General features: G+C 45.4%; 1 protein-coding gene across 6 annotated transcripts in view; it reads left to right on the top strand.

The window, feature by feature from the left end:
- LPIN2 (lipin 2) overlaps positions 1 to 13,272 on the top strand; it is an 85,845-nt gene extending 72,573 nt beyond the window's left edge. For 3 of the 6 annotated variants that reach the window (XM_032421193.1, XM_032421191.1, XM_032421188.1), the window contains exons 10-20: positions 1,993 to 2,086; positions 2,490 to 2,559; positions 3,332 to 3,421; positions 4,187 to 4,269; positions 5,336 to 5,480; positions 6,443 to 6,591; positions 7,146 to 7,232; positions 8,400 to 8,552; positions 8,947 to 9,061; positions 9,702 to 9,805; positions 10,132 to 10,276. In XM_032421193.1, the coding sequence (XP_032277084.1) occupies positions 1,993 to 2,086; positions 2,490 to 2,559; positions 3,332 to 3,421; positions 4,187 to 4,269; positions 5,336 to 5,480; positions 6,443 to 6,591; positions 7,146 to 7,232; positions 8,400 to 8,552; positions 8,947 to 9,061; positions 9,702 to 9,805; positions 10,132 to 10,276 (1,235 nt within the window). Of the gene's footprint in view, positions 1 to 1,992; positions 2,087 to 2,489; positions 2,560 to 3,331; positions 3,422 to 4,186; positions 4,270 to 5,335; positions 5,481 to 6,442; positions 6,592 to 7,145; positions 7,233 to 8,399; positions 8,553 to 8,946; positions 9,062 to 9,701; positions 9,806 to 10,131 lie in introns of all 6 variants that reach the window. The other 3 variants (XM_032421190.1, XM_032421187.1, XM_032421189.1) reach the window with 2 other exon arrangements.
- The last annotated feature ends 325 nt before the right edge of the window (positions 13,273 to 13,597 follow it).

Raw genomic sequence — 13,597 nt, 5'->3', positions numbered from 1 at the left:
TTGTCTTCACTGGAGAAAGCAGCCTGGTCATCACTTGATAGAAAACCTGCTGGTTAGCCACCTCAGGGTATTAAATTCTTTAATGAACTTGTGCAGGTAACAGATACCTCCCTTTAATATCAGACCTTTAGCCCCTCATTTTAAGGTACCTCGTAGGGGTTGACCTTACAAATAAATGGCTTGGGTGAGTTGAGAATGCCTTGCAGGCACTCATTTCACTTGAAGAGGGAGCGTTTTCAGGCTGCCCTGTTGGCAGAGCGGTCAGGGTCAGCTCACGCTGTGTCCATTTTCTCATCTGTGAAGTTGAAATGTGTGTGGGCTGGGGCCCAGCTGCCCTCCTGGAAAGCGCTGGGCTTGAGACATGAGAGTAGGGCCTGAAGTTATGGAAAATTAATTGTCCATTGAGGAAATAGTCCTTCTAGTAAGAAGAAGAAGGGGTTACTTTCTGTCTCAGTCTTGAAACTTGGCCCCGGAAAGTACTGTTGCTCCAGAGAAAGGAAGGATCTTTAGCGGAGCCAATTCAGATGACTCGGGTAGGTCAAGCAGTCGTGTGTATCTTTCCCAAGTTCTTTGGCCTTTCTGGCTTTGCCTTCCTTTGTAACCTAAATTCTTCTTCATTATTTTCTCAGTTTGGCTGGTGGCCCCTGATTGATTTTCCTCTAAGGAAAGATTTTCCTTCCACAACTTCTCTCCCCCTCAGAGCAGCTGAAGTCCTGTGTTTGGCAGACTGGGTGCCCTGAGCGTTACAATTGTGCTTTGCTGAATCTTTCTCTTTTTAAAGGTCACAGGGCAGGGGCACCTGGGTGGCTCAGTCGTTAAGCGTCTGCCTTTGGCTCAGGTCATGATCCCAGGGTCCTAGGATCGAGCCCCACATCGGGCTCCCTGCTCTGTGGGAAGCCTGCTTCTCCCTCTCCCACTCCCTGTGCTTGTGTTCCCTCTCTCGCTGTGTCTCTTTCTGTCAAATAAATAAAATCTTTACAAGAAATAAAGGTCACAGGGCGCTCATTATGCCTCTTTCTTCTCCATCTCTTAATTCTATTTGTTTTATTATTTGCAAGAAATTAAGAGTCTGTTATGGCCAATAGCTCTTAATCCTCATAAGCCTTCACTTTAAAAATTATAGGTGGGGGGTGGAATGGAAAATACACAGTTACATAAACTATAAGATTTACACTTAACAAATCCTACCTAAGTTACCCAGATTTTTTTTATTGGAGGAGGCAGAAATGGCAAGTAAAAGTAATATACACATCACCAGGAGGAAAAATCCTGGTGAGAAAATTCTGTTAGCCTAGATCTACTAGAGTGCAAGTTTAGGAACAGAGCACACAGATTCATGCAGAATCCTCATTCATTTCTCGAGAACTTTGGGATTCATTTCTTGACAGACCCTAAACTAAATTCTGATGTGTGTTTTTTAGGTTTTTTTTCCTCCAAGCAATTGTAAAATGTTTTTCTAATGTAGCATGCACTTAAAGATGTAAGATCGCCATGAATATTCCCTAGTTACACAGTTGCCTGCTAGTAAAGTTTGTCTTTGTTAAGAATGAAACTGCAGTTTTCATTAGTTCTAGAGAGTGTGTGTATGCACACGTGTCTTTGTGTCTTCCTCTCTCTTTCTGTCTCCTCTCCCCCTCCGCCGCCCCCCCCCCGCCACATCTGTAATCTATTTTCCTGAAAGTCTCTGGCATATCCCTCCTATGTTTCTTTTGTTGTTGTTGTGGTTTTGTGGGGTTTTTTGTGGCTTTTTGTTTTTTTTAACTGCGGGAGGAGTGGTGGAAGAGGGGAAGGATAGAAAAAGGAGAAGTGTTCCTTCTTGTCCTGGATAAAAAAAAAAATGTGTCTGATATTTTGCTTTTGATGAATGTAAAAAAGGGTTTTTTTTAAAGGACTCATTTTATCCTATAGTTCCTTCAACATAGAGTTGTGATAATCTCATTTAGGAATTTATGTAATCTCTAACCAAAGGATCATTATTATTTTACATTGCAGAAAAATTCATGGAGCATATCATTACTTATCATGAATTTGCAGAAAACCCTGGGCTTATAGACAATCCTAACCTTGTAATACGGATATATAACCGGTAAATACTCCTGCTTTTGTAATTGTTGAATACTCTTGCAGAGTTTTTTTCAGAGTGCTCTTTTTAACTGTTACAGTTTTCTTGCCATAAAATGTGCCATCTCCTATAAATGGACTAGTGACTTTGAAGTGAAAGAGAAGCCTCAGCGTTATTTTTCAATGAAGCATTGAAATATATCTTAGGTATTTTACTGCATCTCTGCTCAGAGAAGTTTGGCTTGAAGCAAAGGTCATTCATGTGACAAAAAATTTAGCTGATCATCTCGTCACTGAAAAGAATAAGGAATTTTACGTTGTTTCTACGCCCATCCTCTTTTCTCTCTCCCTCCCCCTCTTCCCCTTTCTTTTCTCTCTCACTCTCTTCCTTCTCTGTGTAATGGTTTTGCACAATTTTTATTCCACAGTTACTATAACTGGGCTTTGGCTGCTCCCATGATCCTTAGCTTGCAAGTATTCCAGAAGAGTCTGCCAAAGGTGAGATGATCCACCATTTCGTTTCCTTTTTAAAACTATCTACAGCATAAGATATTTAGAAACATCCATATGTGCATATTTCTAAACCGGGTACTATTCAGAGTTTTGTTTAAAATTAATATTAGAGAAGATCTAAAGAGTTCTTTGTGCCCACTCAAATTATCTTATGCCCAAAATCTAGGAAATTTGCTGGGCTGCCGTATCTTTGTCATTTTTCTTAGGTATTTATACTGGTTTCTGACTGGGTATAAATGTTGAGAGATTTTATTGTTAGCTAAATACAGAATGAAAAAAAAAAATTCCTCATTAATATGGAAAGCAGCAGCAAGAAGAAGGTGATGTGGCCACCAGAAGTGTGACATCAGTGTGATTGGGTCAGATTGTGGCTAATAAGTCTATTATGTAAAACCTGAAAGTTCTAAATCTGTCTATCAGCCTAGCTGGTCTTCAGAACTCATAAGAACATGTTTTCCAAGGGTAAAGAAATGAGAGCAGCCCACCTGGCAGCACCGCCCCCCCCCCCCCCCCCCGGCCTGCTCCTCTATAGCCAGACCACCCAGTCTCCTACCACAGACCCGCCACGAAGCTGCACCATCACAAAAGAGGACTGCCTGCCTTTCGGAGGTGTTACAGACTCTAGAGGACTTGGGGAGGTGTGGAGAATGTTGCTCACATTCCATGATAAGGCACCATCCTACAGGCTGATGGTAGAAAGTAGTTGGGTCTTTATGACAGACAGATGGCTAGACTGACCCAAGTTGATCATTTCCAGGCCACAGTCGAGTCCTGGGTCAAAGATAAGATGCCAAAGAAGTCTGGTCGCTGGTGGTTTTGGCGTAAGAGAGAAAGCATGACGAAACAGGTAACTGACCTGGAGGAGGTAATTTGTTCCATGGGCTGAAAAGAAGTGATTCTTTGATTTATTCAAAAAACCTTTTTGCCAAGCACAAGAAAGTCAGTTTGGACTATATAATACTGTTAAAATAGTAAGAGTCCCCATTTTTGAACAGTTAGATGTGGAGGTACCATGCTAGATGCTTTATTTTACCCTCACCTTCACTGTAGCCCTGCAGTACACATGTCTGAGCTCCCACTTTACAGGCAAAGAAACTGGGGCGCAGAGAGGTGAAGTCGCTTCACCCAGCGCACACAACTGGAGAGGGATGGAGCTAGGGTTTGGCCGTGAGTCCAGCTCCAAAGCCTGTGTGTTTCCGCTTTGCTCACCACATTACCTTCCAGACAGAAACAAGAGCTTGTTCTCCTCCCAAGGAGGAGATGGCGGTGGCAGTGGCATCAGTAACTTGCGTTCTGTAGTACCGGTGTCCCTGGCACAGACTAATGAGTGTGGGCCTGTCGAATTCTATTCCGTGACTTGAAATAGTGCCCTTTTAAAATTTTCACTTGGGGCTTTGTGTAGTGACAGCTTTTTGCATAGCAGCATGTGACTTCTGTCTCAGATTTCTGTCCTTTGGCTCAAAGTAGAGAAAGTCTATTTCTTAAGCATTTTTAAGTTGTGGATTCAGAAAACCATTTTGCTCACTCCTGGAGAGGTCTGCTGAGACATTTTTACCTGTCAGTCGCTGGGAGGGAAAAATTGCACATTGCCGTTATTATGTTGTTGTTTTAGCTGCCAGAGGCCAAGGAAGGGAAATCTGATGTGCCGCCGACCAGTGACCTGGCATCGAGTGCTAAGGAGCCAGCCAGTGGCAGGTGGGGCGCCCTGTCTTTCCTCTGGGCCCGCAGGACTTGGGCTATTTAGCCGTTGTATTCAAATTGATTTTGACAGTTTTGTTTAATTTCTAGTCAGAAATCTCTTTCTCTTATGGACAACCATGACAGTAAGTGGCTTGTTGGTGCATAACTTCTGCTTTTCTGAAAAAGATAACCAGCTCAGAGGAGTAAATATACCCATCACTGCTTTTTAAATGTCTTGCTCCCATCCTGGAGCCATGGAATCAGATGCCTGCGAAATGGAGGCCTCTGGGAAGGGATCTTGAGGAGCCTTAAGATGTGCTGTCCCTGGCCCCTGCTCCCTGGCTTCCTGTCAGGCGCAAAAGGGAGATGCAGAAGAGTTTAAAGATGCACCTGACTGGCTCAGTTAGTAGAGCACGTGAGTCTCAATCTCAGGGTCATGAGTTCCAGCCCCCGCACCCCACTGTTGGATATACAGATTGCTTAAAATTAAATTTTTTAAAAAATTCCAAAATTGGTGTGGGTCCATTTCATTTCTTAGAAGAAGTAGCACCCCTCTGGATATTTGGTTTGGTTGGCCCTGAAAGAACGTGCCACCATGCATCCTGTTCTCGTTCCTGCTGTTCTTGTACTTCACCAACCAGATTCTTTCCTTTTCCCACTCCAGCTCTTTAATTCAGTAGTTGGTCTAAGCCTGAGCATTCATTTTCTTGCTCTTTGCCCTCTTTTGTTAAAGGGGTTATATCAGATCTTTTTTATTCTTAAAATCTGTGTAAGCAATTACATTTTCTGCAGTTTGCATCTTTTGAAACATCCATATCTTTTCAACAAGAGTCAGTAGACCTAGTAGCATTCACCGGTCATAGCAGAAGGTAATCAGTCATGGCCAGACTGTCACTGTTGGCTAGTCATGAGAGCGAGGAGGAGGGTGGCCTTCTCACTTCATGATAGGAATACTCAGGAAACAGAGGAAACAACTCTTCCAATCCCTAGAATGGATTTAGGATCTCTTCTTGATCCTAAATGAAAAACTCTTAGTAAAATGCCCTGCTGCCTCTTGAGTAACTGGATTGCTGTTGAATAGGCCGGCTGAGGATGACTCATCGAGTGATGAGGGGTCACAGGAGCTTGAAGAGTCCATCAAAGTGGACCCTGTTCCCACAGAGCCCCCAAGCCATGCCGGCACAACCTCATATAAGAAGTCTCTTCGACTCTCTTCGGACCAGATTGTGAGTTGTGTGTGATCCGTGTGGATCCAGTCAGCTTATTTTAGTAACTGTTTAATTAGCCATGCTTCCTCTTCTGTCCATGCTATCCCAAGCCCTGCACACAGGACACTGTGTGTGCTCATGTAAACGCTCACACACAGTAGGACAGCATCTCCCTCCCTGGGGATCACCTGGGGAACCTGGGACGTGGACCCCAGACCTCCCACATCAATTTCTAGGAATGAGCCAAGGGATCTGTATTTTTAACCTGTTTCCCAGATGAATCTTGCCCAGCCAGCCCATCACTGGGCCATACACTGTCCTTTAGGAGCCACAGAGAAATTGCCTTTTGTTATTTAGGTGCAGTTTCCTCTTTCCTGTTTGTTTCCCACCCCTTTTCCCCTGTTTTCAGTTTGAAATGGTCTTGCTGTGCCCTAGGGTATGGAGGAAGAGCAGAGACGTTTGGTTTCTTGGGGGAATCAGAAAAATCTCTTAGAATTCCAGAACATCATTCAGGCAGTGGCTCCCTCAGCTTCTTGTAAGCAAGCTCTGCATGCAGTGCTGGGCTGGGTGCATGCCAGCGCAACAGAAACCATCCTGCCTTGAGCTGAGGCCCTGAAACACTGGTGGTGATTTTGTAAATATTCAGACTCTGTTGTAAACTCTGTTTTCAGCTGATTTTTTTTCCTTTTTATTATTACAATAATCATATTTATGTATTTCTTTCCTTATACATCCCCCTACACACACACACACACACACACACACACACACACTTTATACATTTACTCACACACACACTCCTATATTTTAGAGATTAGGATCCTTTTTCGCTTAACATTATATCTTAGCAATCTTTCAATGACTACATATTATTGGAAACTAACTTTTACTTGTTGCATGTAATTCCATCAAAGTGATATACTGTTATTTTAAAAATTATCCCTCTATGATTTTCTTTATTCTCTTACTTTTTATAAAAGGCAAAACTGAAGCTCCAAGATGGCCCAAATGATGTTGTGTTTAGTATTACAACCCAGTATCAAGGTACCTGCCGCTGTGCAGGAACCATTTACCTGTGGAACTGGAATGACAAGGTCATCATTTCTGATATTGATGGAACGATAACCAAGTAAGCACGGGCCCATGATGGGCAGCAGCGGGCAAGGTGCAGGCCGCTCTGCAATGGAGGGTGGGATCAGGGGGGTCCCTCCTTGGCCTCCATGAGGAAGTTTTTAAAACTCTCTGCACTGAGACTTGCATGCTAAGGTCACACGTGGTCACACACAGGGTCATTCTGTGGATGGAGAAGATGGGTGGAGGCATACAAATTAACATAGAAGATAACTTTTGGAAAGCTTTAGTTATTTGGTCTCCAAGTTCTGGCATTAAAATTTTAAAAAGTAAGAAGGTGTTGCAATTAGGGAGGAAAAAAAGAGGATGTGTGGTTGTAAATTATCTCTGAAAATGAACATCTGGCTTCTACTTTCAGAAGTTCCGCGGTGGGTGGGTGTGCACGGGACTGCCTCGCTGTGGCACAAGCCATGACAAAGTTGCCCTCGTAGATTAGATTGTCCCCCGACCCTGCCTCTACCCGATGGTTTTTAGCAGCTGGTATTTAAATAGGAAAACACTTGGCTTTGTGTGCTTTGTTCCTGTTACCATTTCCTATTTCTACCCTTTCAGGTCTGATGCTTTAGGGCAGATTCTTCCACAGCTGGGTAAAGACTGGACTCATCAGGGTATAGCAAAGCTCTACCATTCCATCAACGAGTAGGTATCCCGTCCCACTTGTCCACGTGCTCGAGTAGCCTCACACGAAGAAAAGCGTCAGCCACCATTTGTGGAACATGAGCTGTGTGCTAATCATTGTGTTACATGTCTCAGTCGTCTCCTCTCCGCTGCACGATGCTCGGAGTTGTAGGCGCTACTTGTATTTATAGTTCTAGCTATCGGGCGGGGTGGGGGGTGCTTCACTTTAATTTAACAGGAGAGCCAATTTTCATTTTTGGTTTATTAGTCGGGGTTTTTTTAATCTGATTTCACTGAGTAGGTAATACATGCATGCATGGGGGAAGTAATTCACCCATGTGGTCCTCTCTTTTGGGGCAACAGAGAAAACAGCGATCTGGCCTTTGTGGACTATAATGTGTATGAGTTAAGATTGATTTGAAGACTCAGTGTCTTAAGCATTAGTTGAGAATGCCATAATAGGAAAATTTTATGTCTGTTACCCAGGTGTGATTTTGCTCCTTGTCTTACAGAGTGGTTTGCATTCTACAAATTGTCTTTATAAATAAGATCCTTTGCATCTTTCCTTTATGGCAGATAATTTAAAGATAGTCCAAGATTTTTGTTCTGTAATCTGACTTTCATGGACTAGATGCTGAAGATACATCAATACTTGTAAATTTAGCAAATGCCTAGTTGCATGTATGTCTATTTTTCTCCATGGTGTTTTCCATGGAAAATTGAGATCCTTATAATCCTAACTGCTGTCCTTATTAAATTCAGGAATTTGATTTTCACAATAAATGAAAGGAACTGTATTTGAATCTTTTTTTTAAAAAAATTTTATTTTATTATGTTATGTTAGTCACCATACAATACATCATGATGTATTTGAATCTTTTAAAAGAATAGTGCTGCTTTGGGGCACCTGGATGGTTCAGTCAGTTAAGCATCTGCCTTCGGCTCAGGTCATGGTCCCAGGGTCCTGGGATCGAGCCCCACATCGGGCTCCCTGCTCAGCGGGGAGCCTACTTCTCCCTCTCCCTCTGCCCCTCCACCTGCTTGTGCATGCAGGCCTTCTCTCTCTCTCAAGTAAATAAGTAAATAAAATCTTTAAAAAATAAAATGAAATGTCAAAAAAAAAAAAGTGCTTTTTTTTTTTTAACTTTGGCCAAAGAATGTTTTTAAGTAGGACATGTTCTCTTTCAGGAACGGCTACAAGTTTCTGTACTGCTCCGCTCGTGCCATCGGCATGGCTGACATGACCCGTGGCTACCTGCACTGGGTCAATGACAAGGGCACAATCTTACCTCGGGGCCCTCTCATGTTGTCCCCCAGCAGCTTGTTCTCTGCCTTCCACAGGTGCCTCTCCTGCGCACGCTTGCGTGCCCACTCACACTGGGGGAAGGGGTCTGATTGGTGGGGAGGTTGGAAGTCAAACTCATTGTAAGGGTTTGTATGTGATTCCAAGCTTCTCCATCTCTTGGTTCTTGGGCTCCCCCAGAGCATTTTAACTCTGAACTCACCCAGTCTGTGTCAGACATCCAAAAAAGTCAAGCTGTCAAGTTTTCTCCTTCCCTCAACCCCTCACTCAGAATCTTAGTCTTTCTTGACTGGCACAGAAGGGGAAAGAGAGATACCAGTTATAAAAGATTTTCAGAAATGATTGTGAGCACGAAAGTATTTTGAGGACCACACACCAGGGAAAATTACCATTTCGAATTTGGTCATTGTATTTGTATTTTTTTTTGCCCAGGGAAGTGATAGAAAAGAAGCCAGAGAAGTTCAAAATTGAGTGTCTAAATGATATCAAGAATCTCTTTGCCCCATCTAAGCAGCCCTTCTATGCTGCCTTTGGAAACCGTCCGAATGTAAGTGTCTCCTCTGGGCTGCACATTCAGATGTGGTGGGTAAAAATCAGAGGAGTGTATTTTTTAGGGTACAGCCACATCATGATTCTCAAACCAGTTGTATAAGCAAAATGAATGTTCTGCTGAATGGGTTTTCATTATCTCTATTCTAAATTTTTGCAGTTGGGGAGGTCCTGTAGGTGGACATCTGCCCTAGAGTTTTGGTGTATGAGAAAGGGCACTTTGTTTCTGTGGCTTTGATTCCATCTCCTCAGGTAGTTCTGACTCCTGTTCTAAGTGCTTCTAAGCCGTGTCCTTGGATCCACCCCAGAGAGCGCTCAGCCTTCCCTGATGCTTCCCAGCCTTTCCGCACAGACGGGGCCTCTGGTTCTAGGCACGCAGGGGCTGTTGCTCTCTGGCCTCTGGCAGGCAGTGCGGCCCCAGGCGCCCAGGGTTCTGACTCTAGCGGCCTTGGTTTGGCTCCCCTCTTCAGTTCGGGTTTGTCTAGAGCTGAGCTTCAGGGGCAGAGCTGCATTGCGCCAGCTCCACATGTTGTCATACACCGTCTCCTGCTTCTGCGATTCTTCTGGCTCATGAGGAACCAGAGAAGCATCTCAATGTCTTCTCTCGTAATCACCGTATTTAATGTTTTCTTGTCCAGGATGTCTATGCTTACACACAAGTGGGAGTTCCAGACTGCAGAATATTCACTGTGAACCCCAAGGGTGAATTAATACAAGAAAGGACCAAAGGAAACAAGTCCTCGTAAGTGTGTTCTTGTTTCTCAGCCCACCGTCCACAGCCAGGGGTGAAGCTGGGGACAGAGAGAATCTGAGGATCAGGCCCCCCTCGAAATAGCAGAACTGCATCTGCCTTTTGGAGGCTTTCCTCTTTGCTTGGGTGTTTTCTTCTCTGTAATAGCATCTGTACCAGGATCGCCGACGATCCTAGACTTCTAAGAGGAGGGCTGTGCCCCAGGAAGGGATGGACGCCTTGCCCTGAGGCCTCTCGTTAGCTTCACAGCGCACAGTCCTGGGCTCTGACGTCACTTCAGGGTGACAGTTTGTGCTGTTCTTCCCAACCTCTTCTAGGTACCACAGACTGAGCGAGCTCGTGGAGCACGTGTTCCCACTTCTCAACAAGGAACAGAATTCCGCCTTTCCCTGCCCGGAGTTCAGCTCCTTCTGCTACTGGCGAGACCCGATCCCCCAAGTGGACCTGGACGACCTGGCATGAAGCAGCACCTCCCAGGGAGGTCCTCAGGCACTCGCCTCACAGCAAGGGAAGGTGACCAGCACTTCTGCTGGACAGAGGCCACTAGGCTACACTCCAAGCCACAGGTGCAGGACAAGACACGTGTTGACAGCCAGGCACCAGCAGGCACCGGGAGAGCTCCTGGCACTGGAACCGTTGTCCTCCTTCCCCTTCTCGGGCCTGGCAGGGTTGCCACTCAGAGCCCTGGGCAGGTGGGGAGCTCGGACCTGCGGTTGGAGGCCTGGGCTCCTATCACTGGTCGTCCTCATACACGCGCTGTGTCAAGTGTGTGCTGGTGCTCCTTTAATTGAATAATTTAAAAGGAAGAAAAAAGCTAAATAAGAGGGGACCAAAACATGTATAAAGTAAAGTGTTACAATTTCCACTGGGCAGTTGAGAGTGTTTCTCTCTAAAACCAGGGCTTTCTTTAGGGGATCAGGGTCCACTGAGCTGCTACAGGTCCAGTTAGTGATGTTGGTTCAAACCACGTGTGCACGTTTCTTCCGTGGGCTCTTCCTTCCATGCCACCATGAAACAGGATGTCTGCCCAGTGGGCTGCTCCAGGCAGGGGCCCGGGCCACTGACCCCAGCCCCGCAGACGTGGGCTTCTGGGGAAGAAAAGCCCCTTAGATCATCACGTTCTTGTCTTGGACCCAGTCAGGCAGACAAGTCTTGCTGGATGAGCTTGGTGCCCATAAGAAGAGTACTAACGGTGGGAGTTGATTGGACGACAAGCAACAGCTCTGTTTTCAGGGAGGCCTTAGAAATGCAGATATGCACTTGTGCGGGGTCCTGGAAGAGTCCTTTCCTCTGTCCCTCTGCCTGCAGCTTAGTCTCCCAGCCTGGTTGTAATGAGTCACGGTGGTCCGAGCAGACAGCCCCAGGGGGGTCTGCCCTGTGAGGCCCTCCAGAACTGAGAGCCTGGGTGTTGACGGTCACCTCGGTGTTAGAATCCAGAGGACTGTCCAAGAGGAGGCTTCCACACGCACACAGGCCTCAGCTGGGAGGGAAGCGGTCAGCCGGGTCCCAGAGCAGAGAGCGGGAGCTGTGGATCCAGGCGCCCGCTGGGGGCCGCTTCCATGTCCACCTCCGCTTGCCCGGGACTTGCACTGCGGTGCTCTCCTCGCTCTCCTTGTAGTTTGCCCTGCCCAAGTAATACTGACCTAAGGTGGAGAAATGGGGGTGGTTATTTTTCTAGATTGGAGAGTTGGCAGTCCCTTTAGTTTGGCCATTTCTCCGCGTGCTGTTGGGTGTGGAGACTGTGGTAGAGCCCCCCGAAGGCAGCTCTCAGTGGCAGAACGTGGAGGCGCATGCTCCCAGAGGACCAGCACGTGCTTCTTCCAGTGCAAACCTTCCCCCCCCCTTCAATAGTGCAAGGACTAATCATTTAAAGAGTTTATTTATGTATAGTAGGTTAGGCAAACTAGGTTATGCTTCTGGGAGATCTTGCCCAGTTAGTGACTTACAGTCCTGGTAGAGCAGCGGTGCAGCTGATGGCCTCCGAGATGCTGCCCGTGTGTCCTCTCCATGCTTGTTTTCCAGGAGGGACATGATCTTACTAGGGCTTCTCTGCACACATGCGGTACCGGAAATCTTCTCGACCTTCTGTAGTCCTCTTTAGGTTGTCTTTTAAAGAGTTTTTTGATTAGACAGTTCCTTTTCCTTGATAAGCTCTTCTCTGTGGACACACGGGCCTCGTGAAGGTCCGACCCAGGAGCCCGGGTCTCCCAGCCCTGTGCCGACAGTGGCTGGCCCCTCTGTCCCAGTGTCCGTAAGCACTAGACTTTGTCGTTCTGTTGCTGCAGATTGATCCAGTGGGTACTATATTCGCTAATTAACGTGAATCTTTTTCCTTATTTGAAGGAGTCCCTCTTGTTGAAAGTGGATGATTACTCTCACCATAGTGTTATGAAAGTATTAAGTTTGTGCTGAAACCCATTGCCATTTGGTACAAATGACATTTGTTCTTTCTGTGAAAGAGTTACCCTCGAGTGTGTTTGTACACAGACCCTTCTAATGGTGAGCTAATGAAGAAGCGTTAGCCCCGTGTTGCTTTCGGTGATGGGCGAGGTCACGGGGTGATCGCAAGCAGATTGGGCTTTTTGAAGTCATTCTCTCGGATGTTCCACTGGTGAAATGGCCTTGGCCCCTTTCCCTCTCTCCAATTCAACCTGACTTGAGTATTTGCCTTGATACCCACGTGCTGAAGCTTGTCTGGCTGTGGTGTCGGCATCTGCGTCCCTGGCAGGCGTGAGGAAGGGCACGTGTGGGCCCGGAGCATGCACACTTAGCCCCCGTGTGTGAGGACTGTTTGCTGTGCTTAAAACCATCTGCATAGTTTTCAACTGGAAAAAGAAAAAACTTACTGGTGTGATGTACTAAAATGAATGCTGCTAACAGTCACAGGGAGAACAGCTGAGGAACAACAACTAGCTAAATGCCCAGAAAGTGCCTGTGCCCTGTAGGAGTGCACGTGGCCCTTTGGGACGATGTTCTTGAAGGTGCAGGCAAGACCTTTAAAGATAAGTAGAAAGTAAACGCTTTCTCCTTTTGCTAGTTGGTGAAAACAAACTCTTCCAGGGAATTTTAGCATCTTTTTATGTATCCTATTTACTCTGGGAAGCCTTGTTTTCCTGTTTTAGAACATGCTGTGTTTAATGAAACCGGTTAAAAATTGAGTTTTTGTTTAAGTGCTCTTTCCAGGTGAAAACTACTTTTTTGGTTTGTTTTGAAGGTAAGAAAGGGAGGGGGGAAACTTCGTTGTTTTAATTTAATAATTACATTTAGTCTATGATGAAGTATTTGATTATTAGCAATTCCACTAATAAGTTTTAAGTTGTCAGAAATTAATTGTAAACATCAGTACAGTACTCTCAGTCATGGCAAAGACAGTTATCCTAAGATAAATGGCTCCTATTTTGGTGCAGTGTCTGATGTTCAAAACCAGATGTTACAACAATAAACAAACGTAAACTGAATGCATTTGACTCCTTCCTTCAGAGGACATTTAAACCATATTCTCTGTACTCTTGCCAGAAACTGATAATTTCCATAAATTAGCATTTTGATCTTTGCTGACACTTAAATTCTTATCTACAGAAAGGACTTCTTTTTGGTGCTTATTTTTATAAAACCTGACTCCAAAAGTGAGGCTACACCCACAGGAACCAACCTCTCTTGCTTTGTAGGTTCAGCCAGAGAATGATTCATTCATACATATGTAATTCCTGGTGTGTTCTCACTGGCATCCTCTAGGCTGGGTTCCCCTCAGCCCGTGAGGGGTACCCCCAGCAGGCCTGCTCA

Source organism: Phoca vitulina, unplaced genomic scaffold, assembly GCF_004348235.1.
Source record: "Phoca vitulina isolate PV1807 unplaced genomic scaffold, GSC_HSeal_1.0 scaffold24, whole genome shotgun sequence".
NCBI classification, from domain to species: Eukaryota; Metazoa; Chordata; class Mammalia; order Carnivora; family Phocidae; genus Phoca; species Phoca vitulina.
The sequence above is the reverse complement of the archived record's forward strand: the minus strand, read 5'-3'. Positions and strand labels throughout refer to the sequence as shown.